General features: G+C 35.8%; 3 protein-coding genes across 3 annotated transcripts; 2 read left to right on the forward strand and 1 right to left on the reverse strand.

Moving 5' to 3' along the window:
- Positions 1-3,725: 3,725 nt before the first annotated feature.
- On the forward strand, positions 3,726-6,127 carry c12h2orf76 (chromosome 12 C2orf76 homolog). Its single transcript, XM_087804179.1, has 5 exons — positions 3,726-3,967; positions 4,076-4,126; positions 4,484-4,521; positions 5,054-5,135; positions 5,499-6,127. The coding sequence occupies exons 1-5, from the start codon at positions 3,838-3,840 to the stop codon at positions 5,573-5,575; spliced, it is 378 nt and encodes a 125-aa protein (XP_087660305.1). The 5' UTR covers positions 3,726-3,837; the 3' UTR covers positions 5,576-6,127.
- A 650-nt stretch (positions 6,128-6,777) lies between these two features.
- On the forward strand, positions 6,778-9,991 carry dbi (diazepam binding inhibitor (GABA receptor modulator, acyl-CoA binding protein)). Its single transcript, XM_087803904.1, has 4 exons — positions 6,778-6,905; positions 8,226-8,343; positions 9,086-9,148; positions 9,736-9,991. The coding sequence occupies exons 1-4, from the start codon at positions 6,891-6,893 to the stop codon at positions 9,807-9,809; spliced, it is 270 nt and encodes an 89-aa protein (XP_087660030.1). The 5' UTR covers positions 6,778-6,890; the 3' UTR covers positions 9,810-9,991.
- A 1,340-nt stretch (positions 9,992-11,331) lies between these two features.
- cfap97d2 (CFAP97 domain containing 2) lies at positions 11,332-12,810 on the reverse strand. Its single transcript, XM_087804643.1, has 4 exons — positions 12,715-12,810; positions 11,786-11,870; positions 11,595-11,703; positions 11,332-11,524 (listed from the first exon to the last, which is right to left on the reverse strand). The coding sequence occupies exons 1-4, from the start codon at positions 12,808-12,810 to the stop codon at positions 11,332-11,334; spliced, it is 483 nt and encodes a 160-aa protein (XP_087660769.1).
- Between the last annotated feature and the right edge of the window lie 7,799 nt (positions 12,811-20,609).

Raw genomic sequence — 20,609 nt, forward strand, 5'->3', positions numbered from 1 at the left:
GGTGACATTGTTGTTGTTGTGGTTGCTTTTCTTGAATCCCTGAGGATGCTGCAGGTTTGGGTAGAGAAGCTGGAACGTGACGGTGCCGGCGGTGTCGGAGATGAACTCTGACACGTTCATCTCGTCAGCTCGGTCGGAGCCTCACATTCTTCTCGCCGAATATGAGTCAGTGGGAGAGAGAGACGAACGTTCATCGACGACTTCCAACGCTTTCAAAACCAGCTCAAGATTCCATCCTCATGTGCGAAGGGAGAGTCTTCGGACTGTTTGCAAACTTCAGGTCACAAGTTTACGAAATCCTTCTTCTGATCCTCGTTCATCACTTGGTGGTTTGTTGCACAAACCTTAAGATCAAGAACATTTTTTTTCACGTCAATTTCTGGATCTCGTTTGAAAAATAAGATGAAAAAATACTGACAAAGTTCCTCCGGCGTGATACCGGCAGACAGGGTTCCACTCAAGTTCAATCCTCATCATCCTCCTCTCTCTTGCAGCTTCTCTGTCCTTCGCCGAGAGATCTGCTTCTCCTCTCTGGATTTTCCTTCTCCCTCTCTCCCTCTCTTGCTCGCTCTCTCTCCCCTTCTTTATATCGTTACTTTGTTAATTCAGAGGTAAAGTGGGCTTTATGAGTCTCCATTCTTTGCACCTCCACACCAGGACAATGGAGGCAATTTGTCAGAACATAGTAATTCAAATATTCAGCAAACACAAGTATTCACAACTGCAGATTTAAGAAAAATTTGGCGTTATTTGATCACATACATTTTTAGCTATGGAGGTTATCACTAAATCAAAAAACAAAGTTGCTTCAATAAAAAATGTTTAAAATACAAGTTATTTTGCTTCAATTCAAAAATATTTTAAATAAAAATGTTGCTTCAATAAAAAAAGGTTGTTCCAATGCATTTTTTAAAATGATTTTTAAAATAAAAATATTTTTGTTCCATTTAAGCAACTCTTTTATTTACAATATTTTTATTTTTAGCGACTTTTTGACTGAAGCGACATTGTTTTTATTGTATTACATTTTTTATTAAATCTCTGTTTTTATTAAAAAACATTTTTTTAATTGAAGCATTTCTTTTGGTGAATGGAAATTAGTTTTAATTGAAACAACTTTTTTTTTTTAATGAAACCAATTATATTGTTTTATTCCCTTCAAAAAAAAAAAGACATTGTTTTTATCTTAGATACTTTGATTAAGGTAACATTTTTAATCTAACATATATGTTTTGATTTCAGCGACGTTTTTTATTGAAGTCACTTTGTTTTTATTTATTTTTATTGAAGCTCCATGTTATTAAAAAATAATTATTTTGTTTGAAAATATTTTTAATTAAAGCAACTTTATTCATTAAAGTAACGTTTTTTAAATCTAAAATATGCTTTGATGACTGCAACTTTTTGTTTTTTATTGAAGCAAATTATTTACCTAATTTATTTTTCCTTTTATTCATTGAAGAAACTTTATTTGATTGAAAATAATGTTTTGATTGAAGCAACTTAGTTTTTTAGTTGTTTTTTTTTGCAGCAATTTTTTTGTATTTGATATAAAAGCTTTTTTTTTCAAATATATTTTTTACATTTACTTAAATATTTTTGAAGGCTAATAAATACTCACAAAAATGATGTTTCGGCAAACATTTACTTAAGGAAAAAAGAGATTAGAAAGCAGATATAGAAGCTAAAGATCTGCGTGTCACTAACTGTCCGTCAGTAGAGAAATAAATGTTCTGACTCTAGTAATAAAGAGTCTGTATTAGCGACGTGACTCACAGCATTTTATGCTAAAACACTTCATTAACTTTCCATTTGTTGTTAATGAAAGCAGCTTCTTCTTGCATCTTACGATTGATGGGTCATTTAGTCCAGATGAATAGTGTGTGATGGACTGTGCAACATTTGCAAACACAAATAAATGGTTCAAGTTTAATTCCCTGAATAATGATCGTATGACCGGAGGAGAAATAAATGAGGTCACTTTGTAAGTGAACAAAACAACATGACTTTTAAATGTCAATTTTTTTTTTTACCAAAGACGTTAATCTTGGTTTAAAGGCTTTCATTCATTCGTTAGGTAGACATCGGAACAAACCTTTTACACGGTGAGCGTTTTCAATGAGTTCTCAGTTTGGGAGTTTGACTTGATGGTGCTATTGCAAAAAGTTGTCTGGTCCCTGTAGGTCCAGCACAACTCAAAGACCCTTATTGATGCAAAATACACTCGTGTTGTTGACTATTTAGGTTCTGTTTCAGGGTCAGAACATTGCATTTCCTTTAATGTTGTTATGACAAGAGGTTTTGGTCCCTTCTTTAATAGGATTCTGAAGTCAATGATGCTTGAACGAGTCCCTGACTCTGTGTCCTGGCAACAGGTTCAGTTACCCTTCAGGCTTTCTTCTGCTCTGATTGTTGCATCACTGGCCCACAACACACACCCCCCCCCCCCCCCCCCACACACACACACACACACATGCACACTCAAAAACACACTCACATGCATACACACACTTATTTGAAAGGTGCTTAAAATTCAAAATAAGCAACTGTATTTTGAGGTTAAGATATTCAACCATATCCAAGGACTAGGCTCTTGTACTCTCAGCTCTTGTTTCGGTGTCAAGAGATCAGTTTCAGTGCAAAACACCTGTGTTCCCAGTCAGCTGTGCTTACTGCTCAGGCCAAAGCTGTTTTGCAGACCCTGAAAAGACCACAAAAGACCTCTTGGCACCAGGAACTCAAGCAGACTTTTGAGTTTCCCTATTCAAGCTGCCTCCTGATGTGGCGTTATAAAGCATGTTCTTGAAGCCGTGTCATTCTTTTCAGAGTCCACTAGATGGCGGTCTCTGCAGCATTTTCCTTTATTTTGAACAACTAATGAAACATATCATAATTTTTGTAAACTAATGGCGTCACCTACTGACCTCTAAACAACATGACACTGTGTCATGAAGCTTCATCAATCCATCGCTAAAGGATGGGGCTTCATGAAGCATTGTTCTCAATTTCAAGTCCACTAGATGGCACTCTTTGCTATACAATCTTTAGCTTCGACTATTTTAATGAGACTTCCAATCATCCATACACTTAATGTGAAATCTTTTGAAAGTAATGGAACTGTTTCATGAAGCTTCATGAAGCATTAGTCCATCAGTAGTAGAAAACAATATCAACAGGAAGATATTGTTATCAGTATATTATTGGAGATGATTTCGTTTTTTTGGTTGTTTTGCCCCTGTATCAATACAGGGCAAGACAATTATTGCAGATTAACCTGTTGCTGCGGTGGATAAATCAAGCCCACCCTTGTGGAAACCAGAAGGCTTTTCTGAACTCTTGGAAATCTACAAAAGGAGCGCAAAATCAAAATGAATGAAATAAAAAGTGTGGTTTCTCCTTTAAGAATCTCAAATAAAATAAAAATACTTTCATGAAGCTTCATCAGCCCATCGCTATCTTTTTCCAATTCATAGAACCTGTATTATGTTAGATAATCCGGGTTGACAAGAACCGCTCGTGATTGGTCAGGAAGTGGAACAGACAGAACCTTGAGGAAATTATTTGAGTGACAAAAATCCTCTTTATTATATATATAAAATGTTTAATGACAGTCAAAACGTGTCCTTAAATACCACACTTAAATTTTAATTGTCTCTTTTTATTTCTTAAAAATACGATCGTGACTGCAGGATGTGACGTCATCGCCAGGCGCCACACATTTTGAAAGCAGTCCAACTGCGCAGCTAAACATGAGTTGACATGTCATTAAAATACAGTTTTGATCCGAAAAAAAGTCTGACAGTACCTTGAAGAGCAATAGTTTAAAACAACCCGGACATGGCCGCTCCAGTCGTCGTCACGGTTCGTCTCATCCGGTCATTCGAGCACAGAAATTTCAAACCTATCGTGTTCAATGGTGTTGATCTGAACCAGAAGGTGGAAGAATTCATTCAGCTGGTCATAGAAGGTGTGGAAACTCCTCTTTTTATCTTCTAGCATAAACCTTTCCCTTCACGTGAGACTTTAAAAATCGTGATAGATTCTTGTCTTACGTTGCTTGAAATGTCTGTTTCAGACATTAAATCCAGACCTGGGCTGCCTCCTCCTTTTCGAAAATTCACCTATGGTTAGTGATATATGTTTCTTTAATCCACTCTTACCTGGGTCAGCTCTTGACAGACAGGCATGGTCATGAAAACTATATACTTATGTGTCTATTTAGATCAAATGAAATATGTTGACCTACACCCTGTTGTACCTCTTTTAAGTTAAATTAAAAAAAACGACATTTAATGTCTATTATGCAGCTTTGATTCTTTTCCTCCTTGCATGTCCCTTAAACATTAGTTAAGGTTGATATTTTTCTTCAATATCCTTTTACAGTGAATGTAAAATAAGTTCATGTTGAAGTCACTTGTTAACAGTTACTGAGAAAATCTGATTCCTGCGTGATTTCTGACTCGTGTATGTTTTTATTTTACAGACACAATGAAGATTGTTCATCAAGCTCATGGAGCAAAGGTACAGCAGCATTTGTGATTCTTGATGAATTTTTTCAAGTCTGTTCTGTGGAGAATCTGAGCAACATTGTTCTGTTGAAACTTATACACAGACACGGTGAAGCTTTACTGGAGCTTTGAAATCTAGTTTTAAAATTGTGAATCCACTTTTGTTTAGTCCTTCCTTTAAAAATATAAAATAGATATGGTATTTAATTGCCAACCAAAATAAATGTTTAAAATGCCTTTAACAAGAATACTTTACAAAATATTCACACAGTTACATCATTTAAAATAAAATATTCCTTTTTGATTTCTCATTACGACCTTTATTTTCGTTCCTTACAACAGCTAGTTTGTTCTTGTTGGTTACATTTATATTTTTCCCATTTAAGTGAGACTCCTTTCCTGACAAAGTAAATGACCTATAAATCTCCAATAACTTAAATTGTACTGTTTTCATTTATTGTAGATCAATCATATCTGAGTATATGTTTTATGTACAATTTTATTTTGCCCTTGATATTGAAGACATTCTTTGTGTTTCTTGACAGACAAACGAGCTGGTGATGAGTTTGGATGATGACGAGACGCTCATTCTGGATGAAGGGCTGACACTTGGAGCCTCTGGAGTTAGTGAGTTGCTGTTACTTTTATAAAGACACACTCTTGATGATAAAATGAGGCTATACATGTAGCATGCGCTACTTCCATACCTAAAGTATCAGTTAAATAAAACTGCAGGTATCAAGCAAGTATAAAAGTTTATTTTGTTTCGACATCGTGTCACAGAAACTTGTGTCAATCTTCTTAATTTCTTGGAATAAATGCATCGTTTTATGTTTTGTAAAGGTTCATTCTTTTTTTTAAATCCTTTTTTAAATATCTTGTACTAAATTGTTTATCACTTTTTTTCATGAAATGTCATTATCATATGTTGACGGTATCTTATCATTAGTTGATTTCATTCTGTGTTATTTTTGTGTTTTATCCCAACAGCGAATGAAACTGAAGTTGCGTTCTTCAAGAAAGAAGACTACGGCCTCTACAAAGCAAATCCAACCTCCTGTTATTAAATGTCGTGACAGAACATTTTTCCGGAATCTTTTTAAATGATCAATTTATCTTAATTTAAGGTCTGAGAACCCGGGTTTTTGTTTACTTTTCTAAATGTTTCAAAGTTGAAGCATTTAAAGTTTTTTTTGAAGGTGCCATGCTGTATGCTCTTTATTTCACTGACTTTTTGATTAAATCTACCCTGTTATCAGTACGTGGGAATGTAAATGTTTGAGTGACTTAGTCTGTTTATCAGATCGAGCGACACAATGCAAAAGCATATAATTGCTTTTATGCTTCACAGTTTGGGTTAGTAAAGTTTTTTTTTTTTTTTTACTTTTTGTGACCTTTAGGTCCATTGCTTTTAAACAATAATATTATTTAAAAAGTACTGAATCATTCATAGCAAAACTAAGTTACTTAAAACATGCAGACCTTTGTTAACTTAATAAGCAAATTTATTTTGTTAAGGGAATCAAATAAATGTTTTGGGGGGCAAATGATGGATCTAAGAGGTGACCTTGAATAACTGATATTTACAGGTGATTAAAAAAAATAAAAGTTTAATCATGCGCTTTGTTTGTATTTTGCGATTACTAAAGTAGGACATGGGTGATGGAAAAATACATTAAGCTTTTATCAAAATTTACTTTTTTTTTATTGTATCTTCTTTGCAAACATAACAAACACTGTAGCTTCATACAAATAATTTAAAAGCCATTTTTTCCACCATTAAACCAAGACATTTTTATTCGTGCAGGCTTTTCCCTGATTTTCTGGGACTCCTGTGTTTGTCTTTTGTGTCTTTATCTTTTAAAGTATATATTTTAACTGTATTGTTTTTTGATTGTTAAAGCGCTTTGTGACCCTGGTCTAGAAAAGGCACTTTACAAATAACCTTTACTTACTTAATTACTTGCATACGAAATGTAAAAAACAGGCATTTTATTTTATCAGAGTTTAATATTGTGCGAATAAAAAATAAAACTTAATTTCACTGACACTCTTATATAAACGCTGTAAAAGCATCACTTAACAGCCAAATCTCGTTTTGATTATTATTTATTTAAAGACATGGTGGTTTGGACGTAAAACAATGTCATTTTTCTGAAGGATTGAATGTAAAATACCGATATTGACATCATCTTGCGAAATGGCAGTTTTATTGTGAAAGAAAATAAGAAAACGACCGTTTCCGGTGCCGGTTTCATCAACCAATAGCGTCCATCCTTACTGACTAGCAAGCGTCACTCCTCAGAGCTGCTCGCCTCAGTGTCACTGTAACAGATCAGCTGCACTTCTCGACGGTCTTTGGTGCTTAGAAAGTGAAGAAAAATGGCAGATATGCAGGTGAGTGAAGCTGCTTTGAAGATCTTTTAAAAGAGAGACTAACTGTAGTAAGTCAAGATGTTTATTCACAATAAGGGCGTTGATGGAATCCAGTCATGTGGTTCTCTTGTTCCATCATGGAGGAGATTCTCTGCTTTTTCTCTTTAATGTGCACATATTTCTCAGCATGACGTCTGTCTTTTATTAGTCACTTAGATTGCGTTTGTGTAACTATTTAAAACCAAGTTGCTGTTTGGACTCTACTGTCCTCCATTACAGTTGGGCTTCATCTTTTTTGGGACAAAGGTCAGCGAGTGGTCAGATAAGAAAGAGGCGTTTATTGTCCTTTATATTGGAAGAGAAGCTCATGATGGGTCCACAGTTTGGACTCTACTATCAACCGTTATCATTAATATTATAATTTATTTCTAATTATAATTAATTAAACATGACATTATGGCAGGATTGCAATCACCATTTAACTATAATTATAATTATTATGACATTAAACACTTCTGTTTATTGTTGTGTCCACAGACCTACACCTGAGTAATAACTAGGTCACTACACTAGTTGTGGTAAACTGAGTAAAAAGCGATTGATTCAGGTTGAGTGGTTAAGTTGCAGTTAAAAAAAATTGTATTTTTTATTTCTTTTGACACCTGCTACAATCTGCAGTTGGAGTTATTTTTTAAATCATATTATTGCTTGTTTTAGTATTTAGTATTGATAAGTTTTAGTATTAGTATTAACCAAGTTCCTGAAGGAGTTCTCTAGAGGGATTAATAAAGTTTTACTATATCTATTTGACAGCTAAATCGATAGGGAGATATTTTTTTAAATTAAAAAAAGACTAAAAGTGATCCTTTCGTAGTTGGAAGCTCAAACCTTGTTCATTTTTGTCTTTTCAAAATGTATTAAACGTAAATAATAAATTACATAAGATGCTGTGATCCACAAAAAAAGATGGATACACATTGGGAAAAAGCAAAATCCGCTTAAAGATTCCTGGACCTAAAATGTGTCTCCTTTTGTGTTTTTATTTTACTGCTGGTTAAACAGTTAAAAAAATATTCAGATGTCAGTTGATTTCCAGTGTGATTGTCAGTTGTCATTATCCTAATTTATGATATTAAGTAGTTGAAACATCCCTTAAGCTATTTTCTAATTAAAATGAAGAATTAAACAAGCAGAAGATGGAAAAACTGTAACCTACATTTTTAGAATAAATACAATCTTTTTTCTTTTACCCTTTCCACTTTTTTTTAGAGCACTTTGTTTAGCATAACAAATACTCCAATGAACACCAACAAACTAACTCTTCCACTCACACGCTCACAGGCTCAATTCGATGCAGCGGCAGCTGAAGTCAAACAGCTGAAGAAAAAGCCCGCGGACGATGAGATGCTGCGTATTTACTCGTTATTTAAACAGGCCACAGTGGGCGACGTCAACACCGGTAAGATAAACAAATGCACTCAAATTACCTGTTAAAATGCTGCACTCTGTAGAATGGCATTTACTCTTGGATGAATGTGTGCAATCTGTTAAAAATGTTTAATTATAGTTGATTATTTTATGTCAAAACATATACAGTAGATTAGTGCAGGATTCATTAGAGACACGGTGACGAGGCAACTTTTCCTAAACCATTCTAGAAACATGAGGGCAACCTTTCTTTTAATTTGACTTTTAAACAACAACAAAAGTGTTCTTATTTAGAAATAAATGATTGACAAACCGACTGATGAATGAACATTCATGCCCTGAGTGCAAATTCGATTTTGTTTGTCAATCTGTCGTCAGCTCTGGATGATGCATCTCAACAAATGTTAAGTTAAGATCACCTTTATCTTTAATGGATAATGTACAGAGCTGAAATTTGTGACATTTGCGCTCAAATTTAGTAGAAGTTTCTTCTCATACAGAATCACGTAGAACAATGTTCCAGATCTTTGGACCTGTACTGTAAATATTTGACCATGAGATATCATCATCATCATCATCATCGTTATCGGGTCACTATTTGGTTCTTTTTTCCAGTTTCACCGGTTGTTCATTTCAGGAATCGATTACGATTTGGAATAATGAGCCGTGAAAACAAGTCTCTGGATGTCATTCCTTAACTAGAACATCTTGATCCCTCAGAGAAAAAGAGGGGTTGTTCATTTAAATATTGTTTTTATTTGTCTTCTCTGTAGCTCGGCCTGGTATGCTGGATTTCACTGGGAAAGCCAAGTGGGACGCCTGGGAGAAGCAGAAAGGTAAGTTTGGATGTTTTCCTCTCATTGTAATAGTTGTTTTTTTTGTTTTAAGACTAATTAAAATTCATACTCATATTTTCATTTGTCTTTGACGTCACAAATGTACGGAATGCAAACAGTGCCATAATTATAAAAAAACAAACTTATTAGTAAATGGAGACATAGACAGAAAAAAAGGTTTTAAAACACTTAAATTGATACAAATAAACTCATTTATATTCTTGTCTCCTGTTGAGAGAATCTCATGAATGATTAGTTGGCAATTTTCCCATGGGGGCGGGGTTTATACATCCACCAAATCCCATATTGCTCAGTGTATAATTGAAGAGAGGAAAGCAAGGAGAAAGGAAAAGAAAAGGTGGGAATAAAAGAAGACATTTTTTTTTTTTTTTGGAATAAATATATTAAAAATACGTATTTTTCATACATAAGTATTTAAATGTATTTTTTTCTTTTTAACCTTATTATGGCACATCTAGCATTCCATAGAGAGCAGCCTCAATTTTGGCAAAGCGTATGAAAGTGTTGTCAGTAAACATGAAGATGTTTTCAGCTGCTGACCTCCACTTCTGTCTCATGTCTCTCAGGAAAGAGCAAAGACGATGCCATCAGCGAGTACATCAAGCTGGTGGAGGAGCTGAAGGAGAAATATGGAGTCTAACATGTCCGCCGGTCAATCCCACTATATGAAGTTTCAACTTTAAACCTCACAAAGTGTGTCCTTAATTTTCAATTCTAAAACCAGCCGAGAGCGCCTTCTACTGGTACAGATATCACAGAGCCAACCATGTTTAGAGATTTGCACTGAGGTCTGACATTTCATAATAAACATTTCTAACGATTTCTATGTCTTTTTCCTTTCCTCTGGTAGACCTTAATATATTTGTTTTTGGTCATCAATGTAACATCCAGCAGTGTTGACACTGTGTCTGATTGCGTAATTCTGTCAAAAAGCAGAGGCACAATGCAAGAGATGGTCAGCAGGTGGCGTCAAAGTATTAGTAGGAAGTAAGATGGGATACTGAAGTACTCGCGGTTTTTGTATTTATTCTCCAAAATATTCATGTCATTCCTGTTGCTTTCCTCACCTATAAAAAGTAATTATGTTTTAAAATTCCACTTTTTATTTTAACTTTATTTTTCTAATTATTTCCATCTTTTGCCTTTGATTTAAGTTGTCAGTTGGATAGTCTTAAGGTTTTTGACCTTAATAATAAATATATAAAATGAAGCATCTTCCTCTGAGCGAGCTGAAAAAAAACGTGAAATGGGAAAAGAGTCCAGACTTTGGTGGACACCAAAAAATATCCTGAAACGTAGGAAAATGTGATTTATTTATTGATTTTTTTAAAACTTAAACAAATATTTTTTTTAAAAGACAAATGCTGTGGTATGTATTTTTTATAATATAAATAAAAATATCAGGCCCTTGTTTTCCATCTGAACACGAAAATATATGAAAAAAACTTCAATGTTTAGAATTTACATGGGTTTACTCCAGGTACTCCGGTTTCCTCCCACAGTCCAAAAACAGATCGACAACTAGGAATTGACAACAACAGATTGACAACTAGGAAATTGTCCATAGGCATGAGAGTGTGTGTGAATGGTTGTCTGTCTTTGTGTGCCCTGCAACAGACTGCCGTCCTGTCCAGGGTGTCCCCTGCCTCTCGCCCTATGATACTGGGATAGGCTCCAGTCCTCCCGCGACCCCGGTAAGGGATAAAGCGGTAGTAAATGAATGAATTAATGAAATAACAAAGAAGGAATATTCAGGCCTTGGTGGATAATGTGGACACAGAATCCAAAATAGAAATAATGGGTCTGGCGCCCAAGTGATTTTCATTCATTTTCTACTGTTATTTATTAATTTCTTTTCAATTATTTTTTTCTAAAATGCCCAAATAAAGGCAAAAATGTCATAAAGGTTTCAATCTCTTACTATAAAATTAAAATGCAGGCCCTCAGATTTTTTTTAAAATAAAACAAATTAAGAAGAGGAAAATGGTCAACTTTAAATACATATATGTAGGAAGTCCTATAATGAAAACATCACACAGGATTTTAATTTAATGATTGGAGACTTTCATTTGTACTAATACTTGTGTCCACTTTAATGGCATATACTAAATTAACTTCATCTATCAGGCCCATGGCTGCTATCACTTGTTCCACTCGCCATATTAAACCAGTGGCTCATTGACTGGTGCTCTGGGGTAGCGTGAGATGTTCTCCATCACCTTCTGACTTCTGGCCCAGTCTTCGTTCAAACTGCTGACGCTGTAGTGAGGCCTGCACCGACTCAGGCGGCACAAAGAAGCTTCGTTCTCTCTCTCGATCTGGAGACGCTCCTTCCGTTGTTTTTCAAAAGTAAGGCTACAATGGAAAACAAAAATAAAGCTCTGACTGTTTAACAAGTACATTTTTGGCTTTATTATGAACCTACCTTTTTCTCTCATAATAGTTAGTGTTGTCGACCCTTCCTGTCGTTCTCGTGATGAATTCCATCTTGTCCATCAAGATCTTGTTTTCTCTTTGGATTTTCTTCATCCACTCTTTGTTCTGATTTTTATTATAGCCACAGCATTGTTTCAAACACTTATTGAAGTTCATTATTATTACAACAAATTAATAAACCAACCTTGTATTTTGTCAATGTTGGAAACAAGTGAGTGTACCTCTCTGGTGGGCGAAGATCGATTGTTGATTTCATGCTTTTTATCTGTTGAAGTACATTATTATTATAGTATGTCCAACATTGCCCCTCCTCTAATATACGTGTCAAACTCAAAGCGAATATATCCCTTCCACCTAATTTTATGTGGCTTGAAAGAGCATTAAAATAAAAGGTAGAAATTTAATTCAATGCTTATTCACTGTTTGCTAGCATCATGATCGGACCACTTAAAAAAACCAAACAAACAGAGCTAACAAATGTCAATCAAGAGACTTCAACCAAATTAGGGGACAAATAAAGAATCAATTTGGTTTGGCATGTGACCCATTTGGTGTGAAGTAGGTAGGTAGGTAAGTAGATCAGTCGGTCTAAAACATCCATAACTTTGTGAAAAACTCTCCATGTGGTAAACATTTCAAGGGCAACATTATATAATGTAATGAGGGGCCAACCTCGAAGAAAGCAGTGCCAAAAAGCCAAAATATGATGGGAAGACCACAAAAAACACGACTACAAAAACCTAAAATAAAATATTAAAAATGGGCAAACACAAGTTACAAATAACAATAAGGTGTAATTTTATCATAATATTAGAAAATTAAGATCAATATTCTATAATTTATTGTATTTTATGTTGTTAAAGCGCATTGTGACCCTGGTCTAGAAAGGCGCTTTACAAATAACTACAAATGACTTACTTAAAGGTAAAAAAGCTTTAAAAAGACCCTAAAACAAAGAACTTTAACAAGTTATATAAATAGTTGAACTAGTAATGAATTTTTAAAATACATTCTAAATGGAACAGTTTTGAGGCCCCATATGGCTCCTAAGTTAAAGGTAATGAAATTAAACAGTTCCTAAACACAAACGATTATTTAATACTGCTGACCTTCTGTAAGTGTAAATCATATGACGACTGGTCCCATTTCTGTTGCAGGTGTTTGTTCACACATGGAAGCAGCGGTTGATGGCGTCGATGCAGCATCTTCGTCTCCAAAAATCGAAACAAATAAAGAACAAAAAGAGCATCGTCATTCAGATCAACATTTTCCTTTGATAACTGACTCACCAACAGTTTGTTTCTGGACGTATGCTCAGTGAACACTGTTGACGCTCAAACAATCTGTTTCCTGCCAGTCAATGTGGTTTCCATGACAGCAGCCGTGGAGAGCTGTAGCTGATCAAGTTTCACACAAACACACACACACACACACACTGGCAACAAGATTTATTAATTTGTGAGATGATTTGAGGCGAAGGGAGCTGTCAATCTAGTCGCCAACAAGACTGTATACAGTTGGAATGTTTAATTTGTGGTTGACATGATTAGGATGTTAATTGTTCAAAATAAAAAACAATAAAAAAGTAACATGTTTGGGTTCTATGTTCCACTGGTACACTAAAAATAAATCTGCCAATGGACTAACTATACAGGCGTTGACATGAATTACAGACACGTGTGTTGCAACACTGCCCTCTACTGGTAAATGTTTTCCCTGGTGTCGAATTAGTAGTGGACAATAACTTCATAACTTCAAAAATGATATACATTGGGAAGTAATTGAAAATTAAAAAAAAACTGTTGGTAGTCCTGTATTGGTTTTAAACAGACCCGTCTGAAAATATGGTAAATTTAGATAAACTTTGACTTTAAAGTATCAATCAATACAACTTATGTTCTTTCAAAAAAGTCCAAAACTTTGGAGGGACGATTTATTTTTAGACATTGCAGGGTTTGCTTTGATCACTGTAACTGAAGTGTTGATTCACCTGTTTTATTTGTTTTTGTTTTGTACTGTTTCACTTAAATGTAATGCTTTAATTTAACAAGCAAGACTGCTCTCTTATTAACCCCCCATTAAATGATGTATTGATTTAACTTTATACCTACAGCAGACCTGGGCCATGTGAGGCTCGGGGGCGAAACACAGCCCATCAAAACTGAGCATTTAGACATTTTTTAGAACTAGTAAGTAAGAAAGAGCTGTCTCGCCTGCAGTTAAAGCTTTGCAGCGAGAATTATGACCTGCTCTAGTAGAAGAACTCACATTTCCCCGATCCTTAAATTCTGGTTCTTACTTTCAGATCTACTCATGGTCAGGCTCCTCCTTACATCAGTGACCTGATCCAGCCTTACACCCCAGCTCGGGCTCCGAGGTCTGTGGATCAGAATCTACTGATGGTTCCGTTGGCACACTTTCGGACCAGAGGAGAGAAATCCTTCCAGGCTGTTGCTCCTATACTTTGGAACAATCTTCCTCTCCCTCTGTGTTTGAAGGAGTCTACTGACTCCTTCAAGAAACATCTTAAGACGTTTTTATTTGTGCAGGATTTTCCTTTATCTTCTGGGACTCCTGTGTTAGTTATCTGTGTCTTGGCCTTGTAAAGTATATATTTTAACTGTGTATTGTTTTCGATTGTTCAAGTGCTTTGTGACCCTGGTCTAGAAAGTTGCTTTACAAATAACCTTTTTTTACTTACTTACTTACTAGTGTGTATAACTTTGTATCAGTTTTATAACTAGGTTTTAGAACATGGCTTAAGAAGACTTTTCTTCTCCTCTTTTGTTCATTTTCTTTTTTCTTTTCTATATGTTCTTGTTTTATATTTTTTTGTAGTGCCTTTATATCATATTTTTTGAATTAAATTGATATTAAATGACACAACACACAATTTATTTTATAACCTTAACCTTAACCTTAACCTTAAAATAACCTTTTTGTTGGCATTTGATGTATTAATTTAAAAGAATATCATGTTATTTTTTATTTTATTTTATTTTTTTTACGTTTTTTCCATTATATTTTATTCCTTCTTTTGTCTTGATGGCTGTGTATAGCAGTCACAATACGTCATGCGCCCCCCAAGGAAATTGAATTGCCCTACAGTATATTGAATGATTTCCATTTTCTATATATTAGCAAAATGAACCAAAAATGTAAGAAACGATTAAAAAAAAGAAAATAATTAATGATCCCGAGAAGTTATGGTTTACCATACATAATGGATTCTCATTCATGTGTCAATAGCTGTTTCCACATGCTGTTGCACTTATTTCTATCAATAATATTTCAAATGCTAAATTTGCTTAACATTTTAGGTAGTCGATCAGAAAGAGCCAGACAACACAAACATGCCAAAAACACGCTTGCGTGCATGAACGAAAAAACCTTTGTGTGAAGTCCCTCATGGGCCTCATATATATATTATATAACATTATCTGGAACACATTTAAATTTAATGTCACACAGTTGTGTAATAGATTCCACGCTGTAAATCTTCGGTGAAACATGGTGATACTTCATGTCCGACATCTCCCCACAGAAGCCAATTAAGTGTTCTCCCAAGAGCACTCGCATCTCAGGGCACAGAAAAAGAGTCTTCATGAATGAATTATAGGCAATAAAACGTTTCCAGTCCAATTTGTAACTCTGTGGTATGAGAGACAACGTGTTGATGGGACACTTTTAAAGGCGGGCGTGTGGGTGAGTCTTCTTCAGTCTCTGCTCAAGAAAAAAGATGGTTTGTTGATCCAAACAAGACGCTTGATGGACTTGTTTTTATATACTTCATAAATCAAGAACAAGCAAAGGACAGACTGCGAGTGTTTTCATTTAACTGACATTTTTATAATGATTATTTTGCTTTTCTTCTTTCCAAAGTGTTCCATTGACAACATACATTTTCCACTGAGTAATCTGAACCAGCAGTCCATGTGATGCTACATCCTCCAAACAACATCCCCCCGTGGGACCTGTTGCCGTGGACACTTTCCATCACGAAGATAAAAAAAAAAAAACCTGACTTCAGGGAAATGACTAAGTCCACCTGGGCCTCTACCTTTTCATAATACTTGTCTGAACAATGATGGCTTCTAAAATCACATTTACAAAATAATAATATCTTTGCTTATTTTTCTGTGTGTAACTTAAAATCAAGCTTTTTCTCGCACCTATACCTCCATTTTTCCTTGGCCTCCTTCTCTTTAATTTTTTTTTTTTTTTTTTTACATCTAATAGTGTCTCTCCTCCATCCTACCTCTATATATGTCACTTTTCTCTGAAACCTCTCCTCCCCCTGTCCCCTCACTCCATGGTGGCATGGTGGGTATGTTGGACCTCCAGGTGGTTGTTGGGGGTGGATGAAGCGAAATGGAAATCCAAACAACAACCTATCATCTTTTTTATCCGCCTCCACATCTGTCAGACCAAACCTGATTCACGACCACAGAAAACTCTTCCACATCTTCTCTTATAACCGCCGCAAGTCCTTCCCGTCCATCCTTAGACATTAAGACAACAACTTTTTTTTTTTAGTAAATAGATACAAATCTTTCTCCTATGATTATGACCCTCTTGTGGTTTGGGTCCCAGCAGTCATTGGGAGCGATCCGTTACCAAGACTTCAGACAGACATCGGTTCTATCACCATGGCGTCTGACAAATGAAGTACTGACTCCTTCAAGAAACATCTTTAGAAAAATATTATTCGTGCAGGCTTTTCCTTGATTCTCTGAGAATCCTGTGTTGGTCTCTGGGTTGTCTTGACCTTTTAAGCATCTTTTTTGGGTATTGTTTTGATTGTTAAGCGCTTTGTGACCCTGGTCTAGAAAAGCGCTCTACAAATATTATTTATTTACTTACTTACTTTACCTCCAAAATAGTAAATGTGGCCTTGAAGTCGTGGCTTTCTAGCATCGCTAACTGCACATGGGCTTCCATAGGTTGTTGCAGATTCCGTGTAAGTTTTATGGTTTGTTTGTTTGACATCTTTTGTAGTCTGTTAAAAGAAAGTGGGAAAAATTTGCTCACAATCTTAATTTTCCATGGTAGCGAAACGGTTTTGGGAAGAGCTATTGAAATTCACCTCGATCAAATGCTCGCCTTAAGAATCAATATATACATACATTTATAGTATTGTGTCCTCTGGCTACTACATGTACCTCAATCGCTCTCTCAAGTCCATTGCTTCTTCTACCCCAACTCACCCATGTCACTCTTGGAAATAAAAAAGAATAACCCATCAACCATTCTATGAAGAACCAAGACCAACATTCTAAACACACGGACAAGCTTCATAAACCGATTATTTATTGTGAATAGTCGCTTTTTTGGCCTTGTATATATTATTTAGCAATTTTAATGTAATGTCACACAAGTCCCAAAGTTGTGTAATCGATTCCACGTTGTAAATATCCGGTAAAACATGGTGATACTTCATTTCCGACAACTTCCCACAGAACCATTCAGCTTCGCTATGCTGATGACATACTCATATTGTCATTCACCTAGTCTACGGATATGTCTCTATAGGACTAGAGGTTTGAAAATTAACAATATAACAATCATATTTCATCTTTAAATATTAATTTTAGTTTCTTTCCTTTAAAGCTATAACCTCAAAGAATTGGCATCAGAGATGGTTTAAAGTCACAACATTTTTACTTGCAGCAAGGAGAGTTAATACAGAACCTTATAATGTCCGTTTAAATTATGAAGTAAGAAGTTTTTTTCAGTTGCATAGTTATACTCCATTGTATCCGAGAGACAAGAACAAAGTTTACAACCCGGTACATGTAGCAAACAGAGGTAAGTGTTTTTCCTGAATCCTAATCTGAGCAAACCTGGTATGTCTCCTTTTTTAATCTGTGAGGATTGACTTTATTCATTTGTTTTTCGTGCCCCAAAATACTTCATGGGGGTTGCAGGGGAGCTGAAGCCTAGTTGCATCAGACGTGAGGCGGGGGACACCCAGGATAGGAAGCCAGTCTGTCACAATCATTCACACACACTTATACCTACGGAAAATTTCCCAAAGTTCCCAATCAACCTCTGTATGTGTTTGTACTGTAGGAGAAAACCGGAGTGCCCGGAGTAAACCCACGCAACACGGCAAAAACGGCACACTCATTACCTCCCCCCTCACCCCCACAAGCTGGAAGCGATAGTGCTAACCACTGCGCCACTGTGTGCCTTGAAATAGATTTATATTGTGATATTATTGCACAAACTTTTAGCCTTTAAGACACAACCTGAAAACAGCTTGAAGTGCGTCATTGCCGACCACATTTTGACCTTAACCGAAGATTAAAAAAAAAACGTTCGTCCTCACTCTTCATTAGCCGACGCATCTGTTCAATCGTGAATTCCAAAGAAAATGGAGAACTTAGCATTTTATATTGAGTTGACTGGTGGAAAAAAAAAAGCTAATTAAATTTTCAACACGCTTACTCTGCAGGTTGATGAAAGTTGAGCGTTACACAATATGAAAATGCTTCCCAACTGATACATCAAAAGTAGTTTTAAAGTCAACACAATCTTCCTGATGGAAGGTAGAATAGGTAACAACTGTGAGTCGCTGTGCTCTCGGCCTTGCCGCTCCATTAATGCCACGGAGCTACAGACGAATGGATGCGTTGACTCGGAAACAGACTCCATCCCTCTAAAAGTGGCCGCTTTTGATGACAGTTTGGCGCATACCTGCTTCTCAACAGTGGAAGTTTGCCCCATTTCATTACTCACGTCTTGATTCCAGCGAGATCAGTGCTATGAAAGAGCATCAATAATGAAATATGCAGTCTTTACGAGTTAAAACAGACTTGCTGAGCGCTTACGCAACAGCAGAGCGGCACACGAGGATGACAAATTAGCAGAGAAATGAACGAACGCACTGAAGCAAAATAAAAGCAGTTTCAGAGCATTATTGCTTGTATTATTTTAATGTTCTTCATTTCGCGTCGTGGTTCAGCTTAGTGTTGACGCAGGAGCCTCACAGCAAGACGGCCCCCAATTTGAGAGCCTCATGAATTATTGAGGAAAAAGGGTTTTCGGTTCAACACTGGTAAATTTGTACAGTCAGATAAGAAATAAATGATATAAGAAGATTAAGAAAAAAGTCACACACCCAGAAATAATGGCTTTGGATTGGACAATGAGTCCCTGCCCTCCTTCAAAAACAGCAAACAAATTAGGTCACTTTTTTCTTAAGCTGGCTAAATATGTAGGAAAAAGAAAAAAAATGGAAGAAGATGAAAAAATCCAAATGTTAAAAGAGGAAAGATGACCTTTGATATAACCACAAACACAGATGAAAGGTACAAATTCTTTGTTTGTTTATCAAACAACACAAGTACGATATGGCAAATCCTTGCTAATAATTGAATCCCTAATACAACACTTGCAAAAAGGAAGTAGAGTCGCCCAACAGCGTTCAGATTATTTAATAAAATAGTGATTTTTACTTTTTCGGCCCTCTCTTTGTTGCACTTGTATTCATCTACTTGTTATTTTTGTTGTTTTATTTATTGTTATCATTTTTAGTACCGTTTTTGTTATTATTGGTTTTGTAATGATCTTTTACTATGTGTACTGTATGTTTAATCGTGTTTGTGAACTTTCTGCTGTGAAAATTCCCCAAAAACGAAAAAATAAAAGATCAACAATCAATCAATTTATAAATATACATACATGTCATCACCAGGATGGAAATGGAAAACATTGGAAAACAAGTCAGCAGAGAAAAAGAGTTGACTCTCCTCGTCAACAGAAAACATAACTCACAAATACAAATTAAAAAAAAATTCAAAGCCCTTTAAATGACAATAAAAAAACACATATAGTGGAACGTAGTGATGGGTTGATGAGGCGTTACGAAACAGCTAGTGAGGTTTGATGACACAGTGTCTTTATTTTGAAAGGCCACTAGATGGCACTGTAAGTTTGAAAATTATGCCAGGTTTAATTTAATTACTAGATCAGAGCCAAAGATTATGAAGGAGAGAGTGCCATCTAGTGGCTTTTCAAAAATGACTGTATCATGATACCTTATCATTAGTGATGGTTTCATGAAGCTTCATGAAGCAGTGTCATTATTTTCAGAGTCCACTAGATGTCGGTCTCTGCACTATTTTCCTTTGTTTTGAACAACTGTTCTAATGAAACATCACATCATTTTTAAACCAATGGCGCCACCTACTGACCTCTAAACAACATGACACTGCTTCATGAAGCTTCATCAGACCATCACTGCTTCTCATCATCTAGAACCAGAATAAAACCCAAGCTTGACAGTTAAAAAAACAAAGATAGATCCACAAAATATATTGTTATTGTTAACTATACATTGTGAGTTCAATGTGGAGGTGCCAGGGGGGAAAAAATCAACAAATATTTACAATAAAAGGACATATCTATCTATATATGACATTATTAAACTGTAAAAAATATAAATATAACAATGACTTGAAACTGATCAAATGAGTCAGCATAAAGGGTAGTGGAATTAATAGATGTATTCAACTCTGTGGCTGATGAAAAGTTGATCAAAAAACGATGTATTAATGTTAAAAAAAACTCCCTTTTTACATCTAACAGAAAGCGAGTTTGTGTGCGGTCACCTCCTGATCAAGTACAGGTTGCGTCTGTCCCGAGTGAAAGAGAAGCACTCGACTAGATGAGTGACTAAAGGGAGGGAGAGGGAACTAGCTCAAGTATTGATTATCTTGTTGGCGCTGCAGGAACCAATCGATGGCATGACGGCACATGGCTGTATGTTGGGCTGTAACCGCGTGAGATGGACTGTTTGATGGTGTACATGTATGCATCTCGCTGAGGTCACGTGGATGAAACCGTTTTTAGCTTCCAAAGTGAATATGTAGAGCGACTGTGAAGACCCGTCACTGCGCTGTTTGTTTGCCTCCCAACTGAAAGTATAAACCACAGAAAAGCTCAGGGGGGCTGACACAGCAAGATCTGCCAATCTCGTTTTCTGTCTATAGAACCTGTC

Source organism: Callionymus lyra, chromosome 12 (genome assembly GCF_982586985.1).
Source record: "Callionymus lyra chromosome 12, fCalLyr1.hap1.1, whole genome shotgun sequence".
Classification (NCBI taxonomy): Eukaryota; Metazoa; Chordata; class Actinopteri; order Syngnathiformes; family Callionymidae; genus Callionymus; species Callionymus lyra.